The sequence below is a fragment of the Populus alba genome, chromosome 3, assembly GCF_005239225.2.
Source record: "Populus alba chromosome 3, ASM523922v2, whole genome shotgun sequence".
Classification (NCBI taxonomy): Eukaryota; Viridiplantae; Streptophyta; class Magnoliopsida; order Malpighiales; family Salicaceae; genus Populus; species Populus alba.
The window spans coordinates 13,061,313-13,085,662 of NC_133286.1; the positions used below are offsets into that span (position 1 = coordinate 13,061,313).

Genomic DNA, 24,350 nt, shown 5'->3' on the forward strand with positions numbered 1-24,350 from the left:
GTGCATTCATGTTCGCTGTTGATCTCACTCTATGAAGCAATTCCTTACATTTCTAGACTGGAACATCATGCGCGGAAAAGGCTGTTTCGATTTCAGCAAAACATAAATCAAAAACTGTAACGTGTTTCTGTTGTGAACGCAGAAGGAGAAGGATGCAAGCTGCTAAGGAGAAAATCAGCAAGATATCTTGCTGGTGTTGCTAAGGAGCGCATGACCATTTGCAAAGCTAAAGTTGAAGAGCAGGTTATATTTCTTGAACAACTCAAATAGAGAGAACAAAAGGAAAACATCTGTTTGGATATTCAAGTGTTTTGTCCGTTACAGTGTACCGTTGTTTTGTAAAGCTTACTTGGTGAAAACTTGCAGGCACAGTAGGCGACAGCCAGGACAGAAGAAGAGAAAGAGCTGGCCAAGGAGCGTAGAAAATTAAAGGGAGCACAGGCAAAGATGGGGTTGCATCACCACAAGCATGCAGCTGGGAAATTGAGTTCAAACCACCACCACAAACGTCCTGCGGTGGGCACTCAGCCAGTGGTGGGAGCTCGGCCCATGGTTGGAACCCGTGCAAACCAACCAGTTGGGACTGCAGGTACCGTGCCTGGAAGCACAGTTCCTACATAACCCCTAGGAGGGTACCCTCCTGGACAGAACCATGTTTAGACAATTAATCATGCAGTGTGTTGGAAGGTGGGACTCCATGTGTGTATGTATTGGTGTAGACTTGTCTGTCTCGAGTTTCAGTCTTCTGTTGGAAACTCTCTGTTATGAATGGAAAAATAGATTCGATCAAGCATCCCTCTTTACCATGCTGCAAGTCATCGGACATACAAGTATGAAGCAGGCGTTTCGAGAGTAGAGCTGGTCTGGTTTCAGTAAGAAATTTTTCGTTTGGTTTGCCCATATAATTCATTTCCTGCAAGGATATACGGAAATAGTTGATGGACAGATACATGAAAACAGTCAACTGCAGGGCATGCAAGTCATTGGATCTTTCCTGTATTTAACTTTGTGTGCAAACAAACAAAATATAGCAAATCCGGGAATAAAGAAAATGTGAAAAATCAAACCAGGTGTGCAAGAAGACCGGATATGAAGGCCTCTTCAAAGGGAAGGGTGAGAAAATATATATACGAGCAAGTACAGGGAACAACATGGATCAATCGGTGCATGCATTCAACTCCAACAGAGTCAGTTTTCTAGAGCATCTGTGACATTTATCTGATTAGATGGTCTAAATTAAAATCCTATCGCATACCAGTTGGACAAAGCCTTGTAACATAAACAACAATACAGTTGGGTCTAGGGTCTTCACACCACAAAAACAAAGCGTGAATCTAATCTAAAAGAATAACCCAGCAGCAAACCTACCCTATAGACCTTACAGATGAACCCCAGCCACCACTGAGCCCTGCACATGAAGACCATTATACCCACTGCAGTCTCCCTTGATGTTCCACACACTGTTGAATTTTTCCATCATGTGACATCATCTGCGTCTTGATTTTAGCTGGCCGGGTACTGTACTTCACTTCAAACCTCAGCAGACGCTTGTGTTGTTCATCAACATTGGAAGATGTATCCGGTAAAACCTCGTCAAAGAACTCATCCGCCACGTCTCCATCTTCATCTATCCTGAGGCGTTTTGCATACCATCTCAGACCCTAATAGGAAAAGATAAAAAGACCACCAACATACTTTACGAGATCAGTTCAATAAAATTGTCAGCTAAGACACGGATCAACTGTATACTGTCTTCATAACATTTGGAGCTCGGAACTACAAGACAAAATACATAAAATGAAATTAAGCAGGATAAATTTAGTTGCTAACTTTGCTCTGTTTTACCATTGCTGCTCAAGATTTCAAGGAGCCTACCAATTAAATCTATGAATAACGAGTGTAATTCTGTAATTCAATTGATCACGTGTGAAGCATCCCATATATACATTTCGTGTATTTAAATTTTCATGAACAAAAAAATTATCCAAAGGAATGAATGAAGAGAAAGATCTGAGTGTAAAGATTACTGTGCTCAAGAAACAGCGACGTTGCATAAAGAGGAAATGTTGATTTTTATGAGGTCACACCGTCACAAACATGAAAAGCGCAACTTAACGAGCTATGTTTATCAGCACCTACAAAAGTTCAACTATTTCTATCCTTCCCTATGTACACAAAGGACCTCCTAGTTTGGGCTTCTCCAACCTACCTACTTCTACAGATGCTATTATCTCTGCCTCCTGTAATTTACCTAAAACAAACCAGCAGAGTATAACCCTTATTCATTGTCAAGTTGATTAAAGAAGAAGTAATGTTTCCTCATGCCCTTTTGGTCTATACAGCCAGGCGGTCCATCCTCTGCTTGCCAAAGGAAATTGAAGCTGCCAGGTATTTTACCTCAAAATCACCTAATATGCATGCTTCATAATTATAATCTCCCTCAAGAATTTGTGCTTCTAACAGCAACCAATACATCCCATTATCTCTGGTACCCATTTGGATGTAGCCATTGTACATGAAATAAAGAAAGAACCAAAAGACCATAAGCAACTAGCAACTAACAACTAGACGGTGCTGCAGAAAATGGAATACACTTCATCCTTCTCTCATTCATAGAATATGAACTTGAAAGAATATGATTTTTGGCTGCTGTTCATGTAAAAAAGATAGCTAAGAAGGAGACTCAGAGCAAACTCCTCAAGGGGAAAACATTTTGAAATTACCATGCAGACACCTAAAGTACTCTTCTAAATTTTAGTTAAAATCCAGCTACCTCTTTGTAAATGTGTAGAAATGGCTAGGGGTAATAGAATGGTTATCTCTCCATTTGTCAACTAATTCACAAAATGGAAAGCATATTCTGCCCCTCTCAAGCATTTTATTGTGATGCCTATGCTATTGCAGTAAATTCTTTCTCTTGTTTCTTCAAATAGATGCCTCTTAGTTAAACATAGTATCAGCAAAGGTTAATGCATTCCATTACTTTGTATCCATACCTCCGAAAACCCACCTCCGTCAATTGCATAAATACAGTGGCTCATTTATTTTTTGTGGGTATCACACATTGCAATATTCAAGACAATGGGTTATCACTCAAAATTGCTGCCTTAAAACTTATAGATCTTACTCCTACTTGATGATTACCAGCTGATATTTGAGACCAAAAAATTTGCTAATGTCCAATGAGCTCAAAGATTATTTTAAAAGATCTAAAGGCATAATAATCTAAGAGCAATAAACACAATGAACTAATGTTCACATTTTTTTGTCAAATCATTTGAAAATAGCAGACACCCTACCTTAGAAAAATTTACAGAGGCGACCATGAAATAACTAATAACTTCAGCGACACAGGAACTACACACCAAACCAAAGCAAAAGGCCAATCAAAATGCCAGTCAGAAGGTTCAAAGTTGAGCTTCACCGCGCATTAATGGTGATTTGAAGTTACTACCATAGGGTCATCTCACCAGAAAACACTCTGCAGTAGCATCATATGTTGCAGACATTCACAAAGATTAACACCAATGTGTGAGGCAGGCACAGTAAAATGTTGCCAACGTGACAGCATGTCATGACACAAGAAATCATTAGAATGCAGAAAACTAATAGAAAACAACAGGCCACATTCCATAACCCTGATAAGAAAAAAGTTCGCGAAGTTATTTTATGAGACACCAAAACAACTCAATAGGTTTATGGAGGTAAGGGCGAACCAACTCATTAGGTTACAAGATTGGCAGTTTAACTTGCAAATAAGACTACAACGGTGCATCAATAAAATTTGGAGGATGAACATTGCTTTACATTTATAACTGCATTTATAATGCAAGATTCCTCGTGGAAGAAAGCTAGAAATAACAATCATATGTTAAAAACTTTACAATCAAACACAAAAATTTGGAGCTGCGTTATGAGAACCTCAACAAAACTCCAAATGTAAAAGGTCCAAACTCCATCTTCAATCATTCTGAACACGTTAACCAAGGAAAAGAAGAGTCAGATTCTCATCATCCATTCCCTCTTTTCGAAGGAAAGAAACAAAGATCCTACTGACCTCTATTGGGATTGACAATAATCTAACTGAAACACAGCAAATTGATATCGAAACTTACTCCTTAGTAAACACCAGCAATCATATATCTTCCGCAGCTACATTGTTTAATGACAATTCAACAACAATACCAAAACAACCCAACACTTGTCATTTCAAAAAAAACGTGAAGCCTAAAGAAAGAACAGACCTGAACGCCGCCGTCACCAGAGTTGCAGTAGACGATCACGGGTCCAAGCTGGGGGCGTTCGACGGCGACTTGGAGAGGGACGCTAAAACCTTTACGGGGAAGCCCGGTTTCTTGGAAATTGGAGCGAAAAGGGGCCTGGTTGGGGTGTTGATGATGATCTTCTTCGTCTTCTTCTTGTTCTTGTTGGTCTTTCACTTCGTGGCCTCCATCATCTTTAGCAAATCCAAGAAACCCCGCTAACCTCTTAAAGAATCGCATCGCATCCCCAACTACGAGTCGAACTTAATCGAGAACTAGACAAGGAGAAGATGGGATTGTTTGTGGATTTTATGGAGAGGGAGAGAGTTGGGATTTAGGTGGGATGAAAGTGAGGTTTAGATTAGAGACTTAATTGTCGGAGAAGAGATGACAGGGAGAGAGATGATCTGTTTGCTTGCAAATCTGTTTTGCTTTTGTTTTGTTGTTGGTTTGGAAATGAAGGATTTCGATAACGTTTAATTTTTAAAAAGAAAATATTTAAAAAAAAGTTATTTTTTCATCTTTATTATTATTTTAATATATTCATATTAAAAATAAATTTTAAAAATAAAAAAATATATATTATTTTAATATATTTATAAATAAAAAACATTTTAAAAATAATTATTATCTTAATACCAAACAAACTTTTTTAATTAAAGGGTTCATTTTGTTTTGTTATGTGTTTTTTATTATTGAGATTTTTATCCATTTCTTTTATTTTGCATGAAATTTTTTTCATGTAAAATACCTAATTATTTTATAAGTAATATATTTTTTAATGTTTAGTTTTAAAAAATATTTGTTAATGATTATGGGAAAAAAAATAATGATAGTGTTGGTCGTGAGATGATGATAATAATTAAGGAAATAGTGATGAAGTGGTCATTAATAAAAAAGTAAAATAATAGTGATAAAATGACGGTGGTAGTGAGATACCACGTGGTGAGATAACAATTTTGATGAAGTTATTTTATATAAAAATTAATGGTTTTAGTTAAGTGATTCTGAAATAAGTCATAATCAAGAAATCAAAAAAATTTAAGGATAAAATCAATATAAAAAATAGTTTGGATGCAAAATTGATACTACTTAATAATTTGGGGGTATATTTTATGTTTTCCCAAAAATAAAAAAGAAAAGTAAGAAGGCGCGTGCGAAACAAAGGAAGACCAACGAGTTAATTGCTCTTGACTTCAAACAAAACCATCTCTTCAACATCTCAAAACAAATGAAATGAAATGAAACAAACCAAAACCTCATTCTTTCTTTAAAAAAATCTCAAAATTTCCCACATCACCGATTACCTAATCGACACCGTCCATCAGCCTCAAGACTCCCTAGATCTGCATTTCCAACCTCCACCGCCTTCTTTAACCGGAGAATAGTGGTTGTTTGAGTAATATTCGAGGCGCGATCCACTGGATCAGAGATGCCGGTGGCTGCTTCCGCCGTCTACTTCTTGAATCTTCGCGGCGATGTCCTTATCAATCGCCTCTATCGTGACGATGTCGGGTAATCTCTTAATTTTCCCTTTTATGTATGTTGCTTTATGAATTTTTAGGAACCTAAACTTGTTGTGTGAATTTTTTTTTGTGGAATTGAATGTTTGGCCCTGTTAAATGTGAAGCAAGTAAAATCATCTTTATTTTATCTTAGATTAACTCTACTAGATTTCGAAAATAAAATTACTCGAACAACGAGTTAATAATGTTGGTGGATAGTGGAATGATTTTTTTACCATAAAGGAAGGAATAATCGTCACGAGGACACACGATACTTGCACACATCAATTTCTTCGAAATAGTATTTCAATTCCATAAAAGAAGTCCTGCTGACAGTCTAAAACTTGGCAAACGTGAGTGAAATGGTTCATGCAGCTCGCAACTTCACCCTGCTACTTTGCCTTTGACATATTCAATGAGGCATGGCCATTCTCAATTTTTGTTGTCTTGAAGAGGAATTAAACCTCAAAGCTCTAGCTAGCTCAAGAATTTAATTTCACAAGTCCACCCCTTTCCCTCCAAGGAATATTCAGAGTGAACAATATTCCTCCTTTACTTTTGCAAAGAAGACAGAATGCGGTGTTCCATGTATTGTACAGGCCACAGCTGTTTTGTAATGAAAGCATTGCAGCAGGTAATGCTTGTTAAGCATGGGCTCTTGAAATCTTTTCCTTTTCATGGGAAGGTGAGGAGCTGCGTGAGTGGAGCCAAACACAGTGTTGGCAGATAAACACTGGACGCTATAGCTTCTCTATCAATGCTATATTATTCCCCCCTTGATTCGTGAAAAACCTACTATGGAATCTGTGTGCTTTTTTTGTGAGAAGCAATGCCTCCTGCTATAACTTCTCTATCAATGCTGTATCATTCCCCTTTGATTCGTGAAAAACTTACTATGGAATCCATATGCTTTTTTAGCAATGCCTCCATTTTTCTGATTTATTCTAGCCTGTTCTCCTCATTTCCCCATTTATTGCATTTTCTGTTCTGGTCCTCTTGTTTGTGTTTGAGATGCAACAATTGTGGCGGCTTTGCAGTTTGTAATCTTCAATTTGTACTAAATCTTATAAATTTTTTCAGTGGAAATATGGTGGATGCCTTCCGGACACATATAATGCAAACAAAAGAACTGGGAACGTGTCCAGTGCGGCAGATTGGAGGTTGCTCTTTCTTTTACATGAGAATTAGCAATGTCTACATTGTGATTGTTGTCAGCAGCAATGCTAATGTAGCTTGTGCATTCAAGTTTGTTGTGGAGGTAGTCAACTTCTTCTTAGTATTTTTTTTTTCAGGTTTAGCTTTAAAAACATATAGGGATTGGCCTAGATGGTCTTACAGAAGGCACCTGGAAATTGCCTTCTGGCACTAAAGGATTTGAAAAAAAAAAAAAAAAAGGGTGCTGCCCAAAAAGATGAACATCCATCATTAACTAATTATTTTTCTGTTTGCAGTATGATTCTTTTACTAACATGATTACCTTGTTCTGTTATTTTTCTTGCTAATATACATGCCAAATTTGATTGTACTTTCAGTGCCAAATGAAGTCCTTAGCCATCACAAACCCAATGATCAAATAGCATATATTTTGGATATATTATTTGTAGGAAACCGAAAGTAAATTTTTTTTTCAGCAGCTGACACTGCTATTTTCTGTGCTGTATGCAGGCTGTTGCATTGTTCAAATCATACTTTGGTGGGGCTTTTGATGAAGATGCCATCAGAAATAATTTTGTTCTGATTTATGAGCTACTGGATGGTAAGCAATTGAAAGCTACTACACTCTTAGGATCTCTTGCTTTTACCTTCCCCCTCTTTTTTTTGGAAATCTGATGAAATCCACTTTACTACTGCTTGTGTTGCGGGGTGATTTTACTTGTCATTATCCAACAAATGAAAAATTAGATCAAATTTGCATTTCTGAACTGTAATATTATGTAGATCAGTAATTGATTGGTATTTACATTGAAATTGCAGAGATCATGGACTTTGGTTACCCACAAAATCTTTCTCCTGAGATTTTAAAGCTTTACATCACACAAGAAGGAGTCCGCTCACCTTTTTCGTCCAAGGTTAGTTTTTTGTTTTAATAGATGCTGTTCAGAAGAACTATGACACATGGAACCTTGATGTCCTATAGCTTTTTTATTCAGGATTGGCTTCTCTTCAATAGAAATGTTGTTTTAAATAGCCATTGACCTTTTCTCTTCTTGTGTTTTCACCATTGGGGAAAATAAAATAGCCCACAGATAAACCTGTCCCCAATGCAACTTTACAAGTTACAGGTGCTGTCGGTTGGCGCAGAGAAGGCCTTGTTTATAAAAAGAATGAGGTGATTCAATTTTTCCTGCTTCTCACTTCACTGGAATTTGGGCATTGTGCTGGATTTTCACATTATTTGCGTACAGGTTTTTTTGGATATTGTAGAGAGTGTTAACCTTCTTATGTCTTCAAAAGGTGGGCTATGAATTTTTTTAAAAAAAAAAATTCCATGTAGCTTTTCTGTATCTGTTCTTTTGGATATAATAGAATCACTGACTTGGTTAATCATAAACAACTTGGTGATTATAGGTAATGTTCTGCGCTGTGATGTAACTGGGAAGGTTCTTATGAAGTGCTTCCTCTCTGGAATGCCTGATTTGAAGTTGGGTTTAAATGATAAAATTGGTCTTGAGAAAGAATCGCAACTGAAATCTCGTCCTGCTAAAAGGTAGTTTTTTAATGGAACATAAATATCATCCCTTCCCTCCCTGCTGTCAAAAAAGTATTATGCTTGACAATTCCGTCCTTTTCCTTTTGTTATTCTTGTATTTCATTATGACCATTTTTTTTTAGCATGATGCATCTTTCTATTTTCTGTTTCATTTTCCTTTTTCTATCTTTTCTGACTGGTTAGGCTGAGAAGTGCTTTCCTTGGATGTGATTTTTCTTCCCTAACTGAACTTTTGGGCTCAGCTTGATTCTGCAATCCATTTGAAAAAAAAGCCATAATAAGAGGTTTTGCCTCTGCTGGTTTACTCACCCTAATGCATTCATAACATATGCATATATCTAACCTGGGATGAATAAATACTAGGTAGTTTCTTTGTGAAATCATCTTTGTGCTGATCGCTCTCTCTCTCTCTCATCATTGTCATCACAGTATTGGAAAGGTTTTTGCTTGCTGGGTCTTGAAACTAATAAATTATGAATTGCAAGAATATTTCATTTCCTCTTCTGCTTATTTTCATTTGTCATTTATCATCTGTTTTCTCTAGAACTTAGACCATAAGCAAATATTATGAACTATCATAAATTTGGAGTATCTATATAATTCATTGCAGGGATGGAATGGCCTCAGCTATTTTTTCCTGCTTGGTTTTGTGATTTCTTTTTGTTTTTTACATCTACTTTTGTCTAAAAATTGATCTATTCATTTAGCCTTTTTTTCTTAGAAATCAATTCTATTTAAACACAAATAAATTGTGCCTTGTTGGTTTTAGGCTGCAAGTTGCTATCTCTATGTTTATTTCAATAACTTGGTCTTTGAATATGCTGTTATGCAGTGGCAAAACAATTGAGCTTGATGATGTTACTTTCCATCAATGTGTAAATTTGACGAGGTTTAACTCAGAGAAGACTGTAAGTTTTGTCCCACCAGATGGTGAATTTGAATTGATGAAGTAAGTTGAAATCTCTCTCATGATTTGTTATATGCCTGAAGTTTATGCTTGAATTCTAAAGTTTTCCATGTGAATTTTGGAATTTGACGATAAAAATATATACCAGCTGGGGGGCCTGTCGGAGGCTTCCAAATGAATTGGTAATTTATAAAAAGAAAATGTATGGTAGTTTGTCCATAAAAAAAGATTAAAAAACTAAAAATAGATATTATTTTGTTCACTTTTGGTCTGATAATATTCTGGAGTATCTCACACTTTTCAAAGGATTTTAATTGCATTAACCATGGTGAGTTTACTACCTTGTATGCTTGACAGTTGATTGTGTCTTGATTTTTTGCTTCTCAACAGCCTATCCGGACCCTTTATTTCCATAGACTGTTCTATTTTAATCCATCAAATCTAGACTAGCTTGAACATCTCTTCCCCTCATTAACAATCATGCACATTGGATTAATTCTTTTATTATTTGAGGTTTGCTACTGAAGAGGTGCAATTAATTTTTGCTTCTCAACAGCCTATCCGGACCCTTTATTTCCATAGACTGTTCTATTTTAATCCATCAAATCTAGACTAGCCTGTCAACATTTTTTTTATACCATAAGAGGTGCAATTAATTTCTTCAAATATTAAAGTGGCTGGTGCTGATTTAATTGTGTCATTGTTTAATAATCTTTTAAGGTTTGATGTATTTATTTTGCTCAGTGTTTTATTTTCCACAGGTATCGTATCACTGAAGGGGTTAATCTTCCATTTCGGGTATTGCCAACAATCAAGGAACTTGGTCGAACACGCATGGAAGTGAATGTCAAGGTTTGCTTTTTGGTTCAGTTATTGTGCTCTATGTGGATGTTTGCAGTTGTCCAGGTATCTTATGTTGACTAATCTTCAGGTTAAGAGTGTCTTTGGTGCAAAAATGTTTGCACTAGGGGTTGTCATCAAAATTCCTGTTCCAAAACAAACTGCTAAAACCAGTTTCCAAGTTACATCTGGTCGAGCAAAGTACAATGCTGCAATTGATTGCATAGTTTGGAAGTAAGTTTGTTTAGCTTGTTAAATGTGTAAATTTTATTTGCTTTTTAGGTTCCTTTGATAGATGTTTTAAATATAAGAACTGCATTGTTGGATGTATCCCTTTCAATATCACATGTTAGTCTTATATTTATTTCAAATGTGAAGGTGCATGGAAATGGCCTTAGTTTATGGTGATTTTCTGATCCAATAATGATCCTTCATCCTGGTTTAGTTTATTTCTTCAAGTTCAATAATTATAATACCACCTATTCTTTCTAGCATCTGAAGTTCAATTACACAGAAAATAATGCCAACTGGCAGAGGCCATTCTTGAGGTTGGATGACCTTTTATGAATATTTGTATACAAATTAACTTCTAGTGAAATTTGACTTGGATACAAATCATTGGAAGAGTCAGATTGTTTAATTTATTCAAGGCTGTTGAGCTCAGGCAGTGCAGATTGATTCGTCTGATGCCTTTCTGAGGATTATACTGAAATGACAGTCTGTGTGCGTGTAATGCCTGCAGTGTTAATTAACATGAAGGTTTACATTTACTCGAAAATGAAATTAGATACTGATCGCAGCCTTCATTAATTATTTTTTATAGAACATTCAACATTTAGTCATTGTCTCTTACAGCGCACATCAGGACTATAACCAGCAATGCTTGCATGGAAAGCCTGTTGAGGTTCTATAATTATCATTTGGAAAGATGTCACAAGTGTGAACACATGTAATCTTAGTTGGTAACTGTATGTGAGGGATTGAAAATTGAGCAAAACTATTATTCAACTATAAATACTACATAACTTACAAACAGTTAAAATTTCTGTTAAATTTTTTGCTTTCCAAATTCTAAAAGTCGGCTTATATTTGGGGTTTTAACTGCCATCTATAGCTAATGTGATAAATTATTTGAAATGTCTCCTCTTTTTTGTGTTAAAAGAAGATTTTATTGCAAAGTAATCAGATCTGAATTGCAACAAGGAAGCATTTGTGATCCAGTGACACTGCCATTTTTTCTACTTCATAAAGGTTATGTCAATGCTAACTTGGAAGTTTTGATGTCCTAATTTGGACCTGTATTCCAAAAGATGGAAAAACTTTTAAGTAATGGCTTCAACAATTATTTTTTGTAATTGATATAACGTTTGGTGAATATTGTTATTGAGCCCATATTTGATTTCCCTAGGTATAGATGGTTTACAAGATGTCCTGCTGTCATGCTTTTTGCCTGAAAAGGAAAATCATTCAATGATGTCATGCTAATGTGGGCGTGTCTTGATTGATCAACTCAGACTCTAGTACATTAACTAAATTGTGCTTGCTAGCTTTATTATTTAGTAGTTTCCTTACTTGTGCTTGTTGGCTTTATTGTATAATTATGTTATATTGTAAATGCCTTGTCATCTTTAGATTGCACTCTGAATGCTGTTGCTCAATGGCATGTTTTTTTATCTGTTTAGGATAAGAAAATTTCCTGGACAAACCGAGCCAACCATGAGCGCAGAAGTCGAGCTGATTTCTACCATGGCAGAAAAGAAGTCTTGGACGAGGCCTCCAATTCAGATGGAGTTCCAGGTTCCAATGTTTACAGCATCTGGTTTACGCGTTCGTTTTCTGAAGGTATGGATCTGAAGTTAAAAGGTACTGATACCTTTTTTGTGCAAAGCAGCAGCTATGACCATGAATGATTTTATGCAGGTATGGGAGAAAAGTGGGTACAACACAGTTGAATGGGTTCGTTACATTACCAAAGCAGGCTCGTATGAGATTAGGTGCTAGAAGCGATTGAATGCTGTTGTGAGACATTTATGCAGAGGACATTGGGGGAGATTGAATCATTTGCTAGTTATTCTAGCGAGGTTGAAATGAAACCATTGCTTCTTCATTAACCTTGTTGACAACAATGATAGAGCCTCCCTTTCCTTCCGAGATGCTGCTGCTGGGTTTCTCGGCCTCTTGATTCATTTTTTTGTTGTCAATATTTTATTATTTGGAGTGCTTAGTGGTTGTACTGTGAAGGCTCGTCCTTTTCGTAGAACTGAAAGACAGTTTTTCCAATCTCGCTCAACTGTTTGTTGCACTATTGCCAAAGTTTCTGTTTGTAATTTGATGTAATCATTAGCGACCCCAGATTGTGGTAATTTCAAGTTCTCTATCGAGTGGTATTGGTTATTTTGCTCTGAGTTCTTCCATCAAAGCTAGTGCAAGAAAACATGGTTTATAGCTTCCACCTTTCCTCGTTGAGAGTATCCAGTCCAAAAGAGATCTAAATTTCCTTACCTGCGGTGCCTCTGTGAAACGAGCTACATCGTTCAGATACGGTGGCACGATTGCCTGCCAATGCCCATGCCATCGTAAGGATATGCTCCTTTTGCTCCTGAGAATCTAGTGGTTTTCAAAGATCGATTTGCCTAGCCTACAGCCCCCAGGAAATTACAAGAACAGAACTTTGGCGTTAAGCTTTGTTTTTGCAGTATTTTTAAAGAAATTTAAAAAATTTTATATTTTTTTTTAGCTTTAAATTAATATTTTTTTAGTATTTTTAGATTATTTTAATATATTGATATTAAAAATAATTTTTTAAAAATAAAAAAAATATTATTTTAAAATATTTACCGTAATTACATTTTAAAACAGACGGACTCTAGACGATCCCGTGCATCCCTATGGGACTACTACAGAACGGACGCTAAATATCTACGGGTAAAATACAAGTTTGCAAAATGATCCATCTAAAGATAATAGAGAAAGTGTTTGAAGAAGGGAGAGAATCATTGACGTGGGGGGGAGCTTGAAAAACAATGCTCATCTGATAGAATTTTTCGAAGGCCTAAAAAACTGAAGATTGCACAGAATCATCATCCAGGTAGAGATTTTATAGATGCAAGAGATTATGAATATAGAAGAAGAAGTACGGTTTCCAAGGACAAAAATAATAATTATTATTGAAGTTGTGGTGATAGCCATGCATTTAGTTAGAAAAGTTCCATTCCATTCCAACCAATAAACGAATGAGACAAAAGTGATGCGGAAGTATTTGAACTATGGAAAGAGGAATGGATTGTGTATTTAAGAAAGTAGTAGTTGGACCACAAATATTTTTTTAATTATTTAGAACATAGTTTTGCAGGAGTATTGGCAGACAAGTATAATAATCTATGGTTCGTTTCTAGAGATAGAATTAAGAAATGAGACAATACCAAACTGAATGTTTGTTAAGTTTGTAGAGGAGCATGAGGAAGATTTTTAGGAAGAAGTTCAAGGATATAATTTTTTAAAATTATTTTTTATTTAATTATATAATAATAAAAATAATCGCTCGTAAAATCAAGCACCAACTTAAAGTCGGGAAGTTTACCTGAGATTGTGATAATTTTATTAAAAAAAAAATCAAAAAAAAATTAAAAGCTTAATTATTAATTAACTCAAGTTAATGCACCAAAATGATGACTCGAGTCATGACTCCTCTTAGTTCAATAATTTTTTCAAAAACTATTTTTATTTAATTATATGATAAAAAATAAATGCTCGTAAAATTAAATATTAATTTAATGTTGATTTGTTTGTTTGAGATCACAATAACCCAATAGAAAGCAAAACAAAATAAATTATGAAACTCAATTCCTAATTAACCGAAGTTAACCTCCTAATTACGATCCAAAAAGTACAAAGAACTCAATTTTAACAAAAAAAAAATTCTGCAAACGCAGAGACAAACAGTCTCTTGGAGACCGTTAGATTCAAATGTGTGATTCTAGTCATGAACTCCATTAGATTTAATAACTTAAATAATCAAAGTAAAATTTTAAACTAAATCTTTGAATTTCAAAACTAAAAAGACCGGAAAGAAAATTTGATAAAATCCCAAGGCACAAAGGCATTAACACAATTCTTTTAAAAGACTTCCCATTCTTTTTCCGTTTCAATTTTGTTCTTTTTATTTTTATTTTTATTTTTTTCTCAAATAAAAAAATAATATTATTTTTTTCATGATAGTGAGTACCAAAATAATAATGCAATTTTTTATTTATTTAGATTGAGATAGCTTCATAAAATTAGATTAAAATAAATCATCCACCTCAAATTCCAATAAACACAACAATGAAAGATCAATTTGAAAAAAAAAAAAAGAATTGGACCAATATTTATAAATCTTGATCACATCAACTCATCTCAAGGGTTGCATAAAAATTGATTAGTGAAAACATTGGTGTCCATTAATTAATATAATATTTGGCACATTATCAACGAAGTGGGTGGTGAATGTTAGTATCATGTTAATTATAAATAATAATTGATTAAGAAAAGAGGTTCATAAAGGTTTCTAAATTTTATGGAACGTGATGCATGCCTGTATTGTTGATTATTGGCTATAAAACTGGTGTCAACTTTATATCAAAATGTATACTTATAAAGAATATGTCAGGGAATCAAAAAATTATTGTGTGTATAGACGGTGAACGATGCTATGTTTTAACTCTTTAGGGACTATAAAAATATTTATTTGTGTGTGTAATGGACAATCCATGTAGAGAAAAAGATAAAAGAAAAAAAAAAGAGAAACATAAGATGTATGAGAAAGAATATATGAGAGAATAATATAGAAATGAAAAAGAAGAATTTTTGACTAATTAGGCCTTTGCCTAAATGATGTTGCATGATTGATAGCTATAAACAGGTGACCATGCATGATGTAAGGTGATTACCATGTCATTTAGGTTTAGTTTGAACATGGTGAATGTGATTTTCTTATATAATAAAAATCTATACCCCGTCAATTGTCATATTATTTTAGTCAAATTTTGTGTTCTGGAACCATATTTAAATGATCTTTTAGATCAATTTTCTTTTTGGTTTTGTTTTAGGAATTTTAGTTATATAGGGTGTCATGAATATCATGCATAAATATTATCAATAATCCATTTTTCTTGATATGTTAGAAAAATAAAAACATGAAATTATGCAATTTGTAACCTAGTTGGAGGTAAAAGTTGGATATTCATAATCATACGCCTACATCATATATATCCAAGTAATAATGGTCATGGTTTGATGTTACCAATTATCATAAATGTCTTTCACTTCTATCTAGTAATATAAGTGCATATTTAGGTTAATTTTTATATATTAAGATTAAATTTCACAATCAAATTTTAAACAAGTCATTCAAATCAAAATTAGTGTATTCTAAGAATTAAATTGACATAGACATATCAAAACTATACAAATACACCAAGAGAATAAAATAGAATAAAAATCAAACCTTTAAAACGTTTTGAAAAGCCACTTGTACAAGTATTTGGGCATTAATTTAAGCCCTCACTATCCTTGGTATGTACTTATTTTATTTCCAAATTAAAAATTTGAAAACGAAAAGGAAGAGATGGATTGGATTGAAAACATTGGGGACATAAAGGGGGGAGAGAGAGAGAACACTTTTTAAAGCCCTAAAATCCAAAACCCTACTTTTCAGCCTCGCTTAAGTTTTTCGTTTCCATCTGTACACTTCGAGCTTCCCCTAAATGTGAACGAAGTGTTAGGTTCCATTCTCTAACTACACCACACCTCTCTCTCTCTCTCTCTCTCTCTTCCCAATTTTCTCTTCACATTTTCCCACTCCCCTCAGAGAAAGATATATTTTTTTTCTTTTTTTTGAAGGAAACGAAGACAGATGGACTCGAGAGAACCGCCACAGCCACCACCACAACCACAGCAGCTACAGTCACCGCATGCACCGCCACCGCAATTACAATCACAGCCAAGCATGATTCTGGTCCCCACCTCCTCCTACCCATCATCCACTTCTCACCTGATCAACAACCCCAATATCTCTCCTCAAAATGCTGCTCTTGGCGGTGGTTTCCCCTTCAATTCGATGTCAGGAAATCGGCTGCAATCCAAGCCTGAAGGTGCTTTTGATGGATCGTCGCCCACTTCTTCTTCCGGGATGAGGTTTAGTATAGAGCCCGCCAAGAAGAAACGGGGGAGGCCCAGGAAGTACACACCCGACGGTAACATTGCCTTGGGTTTGTCACCCACCCCCGTCCCTTCAGGAATTTCGGCTGGGCATGCGGATTCGGGTGGCGGCGGTGGCACGCATGATTCGGCATCTGAACATCCTTCTAAAAAGAACAGAGGAAGGCCGCCAGGTTCTGGGAAGAAGCAGCTTGATGCCTTGGGTAATTGTTTGCAAATTTGTTAAATTGCTTCTTGAAATGTATTCTTGTGTTTTGATAAACGTATTTTTTTCTGGACAGGCGGGGTTGGAGGCGTAGGGTTTACACCACATGTGATCACGGTGAAAGCTGGAGAGGTATGTATTTGTGCAGTTTTTGAAGTCTGTGCTTTGTATGTAATGCATTTTTATTTTGTTTGATAGATTAAAAATGCTGGAAGTGCTAATAATATAGTCTTTTTGAGTATTTTTGTTGATTAGTTAGATGATATCTCGGAGATAGTAGAATATTAATATTTAATTTTTTGCAAATGAAGTTTTCATTTTGATTCAGCAGTGTTTCTTTCATCAATCTTTTAGATGCACAAAGGCAATACCCAAAAGACCCAAATAGTTGAAGTTCTCGGGAAAGTGAGAGGTCTTTCCTTGGGATGGTTGTTGGTTATTCGTATATGTTTATAGTGTGATGAGAGACTTATTTTTCAATATTTGATTTTAGCTCATTTTGAAGGTGATACATTTTCTTAATTATTTATTACTTGGATGCCTAAGCCTTTGAACTTCACCCTGTTTTTCAAGGTATGTCCATTTCAATAATAAATCCAAGGTTGCATTTTTGTAATGAAACAAGTTCATGTTGCCAAAAAAAATTAGAGGTAGCCTAGACTCTTGGGTTGGTACTTGCATGTAACATACGTGGTTGTGCTGCATTTCAGCAAGTTGCAAATTCAACAATTTTGAATATCTGTGTGTATGATCAAATTATGTGGTAACTTTCAATGCTTTTTTGTAATGATTTTGAGAGATTGTTGGCAAAGCTTAATGTTTGATAAATAGTGATGATCATAAGTTTTGTACAATTGCTATTAAACTGGCCATGCTTTGTGGCAATGTGTTGGATGAGGAAGAAGTAGCATGCTCATAACATGAGCGCAAATTAGATGCAGTTTTTAGCATAGATTGTATATATACCAGAAAGGACCGAGTAAGAAATGACTACAACCATTGTAATGTGGAGCTGACAATTATCGATGAAAAGTTAATGTCATTAAGCTTGTTTTGTTATATCCAATGTTTAGTGTTCAAATTCAAACTGAAGTATTGGAAGAGATGGGGAGCAGAGAGAAACCAAACATTTATTTGGCTTAAGTGACAAGCTGTCTAGTGATAGCTTGCAAACCACGTAGCCCATAACAAATGATCAAGGAGGTAGAACATGCAGCCTGCTCCAAGCAGTTTGGAACTCAGATGTAATTGTGCCAAAGAGTTTTCTACTGGTTAAGTCTCTTGTAATTTACTGGAGGAGGGGAATTATTTGCTTTACCATTAAAATATATGTCATGCAAAACAAAGTCTCTCTCTTTTAATGTGTGAAGGTTTATATAGAATGGGATGGAGGCAGAAAAGGAAAAAATATTGGAGCAGTGATGCCATGCTTCAGATCTGGAGTTTTTACTGGATTTACGAAAGTCAAAAGCAATTATTCTCTGAAATGATGTTTTGCAAGGATTTCTTCTCTCTTGCTCTATCAAAGAAAGAAAATTTTTTTCTTGAGAAGATTTCGGTGGGAATATGAACCCAATAATTTGGATGAAAAGGATGCACCTTTGATAATGCAACAATTTAAACATGTTTGTGAATGTTATTTTTGACATGCAATGGAAGCAGAGCTTGAGTTTTTAACATAAATTTGCAAAAAAGGTATTGTTTTTTGAGACCTGTATGATAGAGATTTATTCTATAGATAATTAGACGTAGATGAAGAAACTGAAATAATCAGTGTGCTTGCAGTGTCTGTTCCATGTGCTTGTGTTAGTCCCCCTTTGTCACTTACAAACCTGTAAAGACATGATGTTCATTATTACATATTGGGGGAAATAATTAGGCTATGTTTGGTAACGCATTTGAACTGCCTTTGAAAGTGCTTTCAAAACACATTTTTATGGAAAAAACATCAAATTGATGCCTTTGGATGGTTTTTGATATGAAGATTTCTAAACCATGGAAAAGCATCCAAAAAAGCATTGTTTTTTCAACCCAAATGCCTTTTTTAAAAAACCTGTGCACTGCATTACCAAACACACACTTGATTCCTTTTTTTTTTTTTTGAAAAAAGGGGAAGATAAAGTATTTTATTTTATGGGTCATGAACAAAACATTTTAGTTGGGGGAGGGTTCAAGACTTTTATGCTTAATTTCAAGTTTGTTTGAAATTATTAATCAGAAGATGAGGTTGTTTTATTGCTCTTACTCTAAAAGCATCACATCACACTCAAAGTATTTGCACTTAATTGCTTCTGCTGAAGGGAGAGCTTCTGACAGCATACTCCAAATTACTTGCAAGCCAGATAAAGCACCGACATTGATTTATTTCACATGGGAGTCGCTCAAATTTCATTATTTCCATTCCTCAAATTAGCACTGTCCTTCTGAGTCATTTTCTGAAAATAAGTGCATCTTAGTGCAATTTGATGATTTGCATTCAAAATTCCTGATGCTTAACGAAATATTGTTTAAAATTAGCACCACATTATCTTTTTTTCCCAAATGTAGATACGCTTCATAGATCTCAATGAATAGCTGTTTTCTCTACCTTTCTATTTTCTGAAATTAAAGGTGAGGATATGGTGGTGGAGAGGTGGCTATGAAGTTCTGTTATCTCTCTTTAAATAGGAACTGTGAAAGTATGTGAAGTCTTCTAACAATATACCCTTCATTTTACAGGACATAGCATCAAAGATTATGGCTTTTTCACAGCAAGGGCCACGGACAGTTTGTATTCTCTCTGCAAATGGTGCCATCTGCAATGTTACACTTCGCCAACCAGCAATGTCTGGTGGCTCCGTGACATATGAGGTACTTGTTGTGATGTCTATAAATCACCATTAATCTTGGGAAGCTTTTGTTTCTTGCAGTATAGATAATTCAGGTATAATGGCCTTCAAGTACCCTTTGCCATTGCTATAATTTAATCTCAAACGCCCATAACATCTTCATTCCTTATTAGAACCAGATGTGTGATGTTCTGTGAATTTATATTTTAGATGCCCTTGTCAGCCTTGCACACCAACACACATCATTCATTCTGGACCTGCATTTTAGCTTGGTAAGAGCAAATAAGATGCATTTTGTGTGGCTATTGGGGGTGTTTTTCCTAAATATATAGCATGCTGTGAAGCTGGAAACCAAGGTCTGGTCATTCTATTGGCTGAAGTTTTCCGGGGCTCCTCATTTGCTAATTTATTTGCAAAATATTTGATAAGTATGGTCTTAGTGAAGTTGGACTTGGACTATAAATAGTAGCGTTCTTGATTTATTGGAAATATAAAAAAAAACTCTCTTGCAAAACAGAGTGTGTGTATTGAACTTGTATAAATGTTCTGCTTCATATCTTGGTATGGTCATTTTGTGAAATATGTCAATGTTATGGCCATTTCTAGGTCGCCTTTTCTGGGTCCACTTTTGCCAAGAGCAGCAGTGGATGACATATTATTGAAATTGAGCTTCCCCAAGAAATCTTCCAAGAATGAAATTGTTGCACTAGGGCTATGAATGGTGGGCTTCTTTTATGGGAAACACAAATTCTTTCCGCACAAAAAAGTGTATGCATTGAACTTGTGTAAATGTTCTGCTTCATATCTTGGCATGGGCCATTTTGTGAAATATGTCAAGGTTATTGCCTTTCCCAGGTCACCCTCCTGAGGTTCATTTTTGCCAAGAGCAGTAGTGGATGATGACCATATTATTGAACTTGAGCTTCCCCGAGAAATTTTCAAAGATTGACATTGCTTCTGTAGATTCCAGAACATATGTCCCATTCCTACCACATATTGGTTGAACAAAGTATTTTCTCATTTACTAGCATAAAGGAGTAGAATGAGAACTAGGAAAATCTGTAACTTGACTCTTGAATTGAGTTTTTCTCACAAAATGCTACTGGTATTAAGCTTACTGTTGATTGTGATAGGGATATATACCAAAAATTTGCATTAGGCTAATGCTGCACTTTCTAGAAGTGCACTAAATGTGCACTTTTTATGCTACATTGAATTGCATATCATTTACTTGATGGTGATGTATCATTCTCCTCTTGGAATGCTTGGAGGGTGTGGCTCTCAGCTGATAAAGTCAACCTCAAAATAAATCAAAATTTAGCCCTAGGGAAGCTGAGGCAGTTACAACATGTATATGTACTTATTTGCACCTTTAGATGCTGTTAAGCTGATAGTTAGAATTCTTCTTGCTGTCATTTGAAATCAAGAAGCAGAAAGATGATGTTGATCCAAATCATTAAGTTACATCCCTGGTATTGGTGGCTGTGTATGTGGTATGGCATTTCTTAGGTTAGATGAACTTTGCTTAGTTGCTAATTGATATACAAAATATTGATGAGCTTCTTTCAATATCTATTGAATTTAAACCACTTAATTGCATTCTTCATGGAATTTAGGTAGAAATTTGACAATGAGGAAAATACTTCCATACTCTCTGGAACAAATGTTTGATCGTTTGGAGCAAATCATAGAAGATCTAGCTCTGTTAATGGGTAACACAAACAAGGATTGTGAAGAGAAGAGGAACTTGCCTGAAGATTTATCTCGAGGCAAGCCAAACCCTAGATCTATTCTTGAATTTGATGAGATTCTATTCTGTGATGGGAGATTTTCGAAGAAAAGATTTATTAAGTGGTTGGTAAAGTTGGAAGCTTACTTTTATTTCAACAAGGCTTATTTTCATCAAAAAGTAGGACTTATTGTACACAAACTTTATTATAATGCTAGAAAATAGTGGTTTGAATTTCTACACTTTAAAACTCGTATTGGTATGCCTTTAATTTTATCGTGGCAAGATTTGAGACAATCATTAATTTTGGAGCTTATATAAGATAATTATGAAGAGATTTTATTTTGGGTAGATAAACAAATAGATCATTATTATTTGTCTTGTATTCAACCATCTCAAAGGGCAAAGAGAAAAATGTGGAGGAGTTTGATGAAAGCAAAATTTAAAAGTTATCTAATCCTCTTGAAGATAATGTGATCAAAGAGGGTGCTGACAAACAGTTTTAGTCTTTTGACCTTAAGTTGGAGAAGCCAATAGTAAACGATAATCTTTCAATCATGGATGAAGATATTGCGAACAAGGACATGAAGAACACGAGAAGTTTTGAAAATTCTCCTAAAAGTAGTTTCAAAGATTATCTTGAAGTTTTTTTATATCCAAAGGTTGAAGTATTAGAAGTCATAAATGACGATGAGGTCAAACTTGAAGAAAAAGAATGTGTGAAGGAACTACAAGTGGACTTCATAGGAACAAAAAATATAATATTAACTATGAAGTTTTTTTTAGCATTCACGCTTTATAAATTAAATTTTGAAGTTCATCGGTCAAGGACATGCTACTTCATGAATATGTTGGCTACACTACTATATTTGAAATATTTGTTCATTTGGAGTGGAAAAGTTCACTTGATGGTGATTTTTTTGGAAGTGAGGGGATGGACCGGGGGGAATTTCTTCCATATTCTTGGCACAATAATGTTTATTGCATTATTTCATTAATGGTTAAGATTTGTAGGTTTTGAGGATTTTAAGAAGTGTTTAAGATGGAGTTTGGTAAATCAAACATAAATTTTAATTCAACCGTTGGACCAAGTTGAAATTTTGACAGAAGACTCTAAAGGCCATGGTTTCTATTGGTTTTAAATTTCATAATGATCGGAGATCAGGAAGACCTTCAGATAATGCTTAAAAGTTACTGTGCCATATTGTTTTTATTTACCTTGTTGTATTTGAATTCTTTTTTCTAGTTAGCTTAGGACTTTAATTTAATTAGTATTTTATTATTTAGAAATTTTAATACTAGATGGATTCTATTAATTCAGTTTTAATTAGAAGTTATTTCCTATAAAAGATTTTAGAACTAATATAAATATGGATGTCTAGTTTATTTTGAGAAAAAAGACTATTATTAAGACTTTCAATAAAACACTAGAGAATTTTCCCTAAATTTCTTTGCAGTTCAAGTCTGTAACCTTAGGGTCTGAGAACCCTAGCTTTTATCCACGCTATACGCCGTGTCAAAATTAAAGCTATTACCAAGTCAACAGGTTTAGAGTTTTTAGGTCTTAGATTTAATTGACTGCTTAGTAGCTTCCTCACTATTGGTCTTTTTCCTGTTATCTTCAGTAAAATCATCCTCTTTCAAGATTTATTTTTGTCTGAATGTAGTGGTGGTGGTGGTGGTGGGTGTTAAACTTTTAACCAGCGGGTCCATCCCCTCTACTTATTTTTCAGGATTTAATGTTTCCCTCATGTGGTAAAGCTGGCTTCTCTGTTCCTTTACACCATTTTCTTTTCAGGGCCGATTCGAAATCATATCTCTATCAGGTTCCTTCTTGCTTTCTGAAAGTAATGGCAGTCGGAGCAGAAGTGGTGGTTTGAGTGTATCACTGGCAGGGTCAGATGGTCGAGTTTTGGGTGGGGGAGTTGCTGGGATGCTAACGGCAGCTTCTCCTGTACAGGTATTCATGCTCTGCTAACATCTGTCTTTATTCATGCTGCCGTCACTTGTCAATTATTTGTGGCTATAATACTATTATGGTATTGGAGCATCAGGGGATCTTTGATATGCAAAAACCTTGACAGAAATATCGTTTGTTTGATCTATAATTCACACGTACTCCTTGTTTCTTGCTAGGTAATCGTGGGCAGCTTCATTGCAGATGGCAAGAAATCGAATTCAAGTGCTTCAAAATCTGGACCTTCCTCAACACCCCCACCCCAGATGTTGAATTTTAGCGCACCATTAACCACAGCAAGCCCCCCTTCTCAAGGCGGCTCAAGCGATTCTTCTGATGAGAATGGTGGCAGTCCTGTTAATCGGAATCCTGGAATTTTTGGCAACCCCAATCAATCCAACATTCATAATATGCAGATGTACCAACTTTGGGCTGACCAAAATCCACGGTGAAAATGCTTCCCGCTCAACACTACCGCGCTTTGGACCATTGACATGGCACTCCTTCCATAGTATATTGAAGTCGACACTAATCTTAACACCGTGATTAAATCCAAAGCAGGAATGAGCTCCTCTTTAGTGTAGTTCAGATATTTTTTCTTCGCTAGTTTTAATTAATTCCTTCCCGGTCATCTGATCTAAAAAAGCCATGGCTGCCTTAGGAACGTCTTAGTTGAGCGTGCTGTCTAGTTATGTTACTTTACTGTATTACTTCAGTTGTAAAAGTTTTGTATGCAACAGATGTCTTTAAATGGATTGAGTGGGATTCTACCGCCTATGCTCTCTCTGCTGGCTTACACGTGCGCATCGGCGCGCACAAATATTGGCGGGAATAATATCAATGTTGCATGCTCGGTTTGAGGTTTTAATGCCAGTGTGATAAGAGTAATATTCCTCCTCCTCCTCCTCCTCCTCTTCTCTGGATGAAGTGAAATATTATTGTTGCTGTTTCTGGTTGATAAAAAGGTGATAGGAAAACTTTAAATTGAAGTGTGGCGTGATGATTTGCATCTCATAGGTACGCCTTGAGGTGGCAGAAGAAAATGGAATGCTGATTCTTTAATTCCGCAGGTGGATTTTATTTGAGAGAGAGATGTTTATGGTTATTGACTTATTGTTCATCATATTTTTAAGCCATTCATCATGTTTGGGATGACAATTTAACCTAAAGTTAATGGATGCTAATCCGAAGTTAGTGGATGTTAATCTA

General features: G+C 35.4%; 3 protein-coding genes across 4 annotated transcripts; 2 read left to right on the forward strand and 1 right to left on the reverse strand.

The window, feature by feature from the left end:
- Positions 1–1,138: 1,138 nt before the first annotated feature.
- LOC118051744 (uncharacterized) lies at positions 1,139–4,708 on the reverse strand. Of its 2 annotated transcripts, XM_073408311.1 has the most exons (3): positions 4,245–4,708; positions 4,116–4,152; positions 3,643–3,970 (listed from the first exon to the last, which is right to left on the reverse strand). In XM_073408311.1, exons 1-3 carry the CDS (start codon positions 4,500–4,502, stop codon positions 3,966–3,968), a joined length of 300 nt encoding a protein of 99 aa, XP_073264412.1. In that variant the 5' UTR covers positions 4,503–4,708; the 3' UTR covers positions 3,643–3,965. The 2 variants fall into 2 exon arrangements, with proteins under 2 accessions (XP_034918349.1, XP_073264412.1); XM_035062458.2 differs by lacking the exons at positions 3,643–3,970; positions 4,116–4,152 and adding an exon at positions 1,139–1,661 and having other exon boundaries at positions 4,245–4,705.
- A 749-nt stretch (positions 4,709–5,457) lies between these two features.
- LOC118051743 (AP-2 complex subunit mu) lies at positions 5,458–12,626 on the forward strand. Its single transcript, XM_035062457.2, has 12 exons — positions 5,458–5,777; positions 6,848–7,025; positions 7,433–7,523; positions 7,742–7,836; positions 8,007–8,096; positions 8,173–8,221; positions 8,336–8,474; positions 9,310–9,426; positions 10,146–10,236; positions 10,316–10,458; positions 11,907–12,066; positions 12,145–12,626. The coding sequence occupies exons 1-12, from the start codon at positions 5,695–5,697 to the stop codon at positions 12,223–12,225; spliced, it is 1,317 nt and encodes a 438-aa protein (XP_034918348.1). The 5' UTR covers positions 5,458–5,694; the 3' UTR covers positions 12,226–12,626.
- Positions 12,627–15,843: 3,217 nt separating this feature from the next.
- Positions 15,844–24,009, forward strand: LOC118051742 (AT-hook motif nuclear-localized protein 8). The gene is made up of 5 exons (XM_035062454.2): positions 15,844–16,625; positions 16,704–16,759; positions 19,346–19,477; positions 22,983–23,144; positions 23,321–24,009. The coding sequence occupies exons 1-5, from the start codon at positions 16,118–16,120 to the stop codon at positions 23,591–23,593; spliced, it is 1,131 nt and encodes a 376-aa protein (XP_034918345.1). The 5' UTR covers positions 15,844–16,117; the 3' UTR covers positions 23,594–24,009.
- Positions 24,010–24,350: the final 341 nt, after the last annotated feature.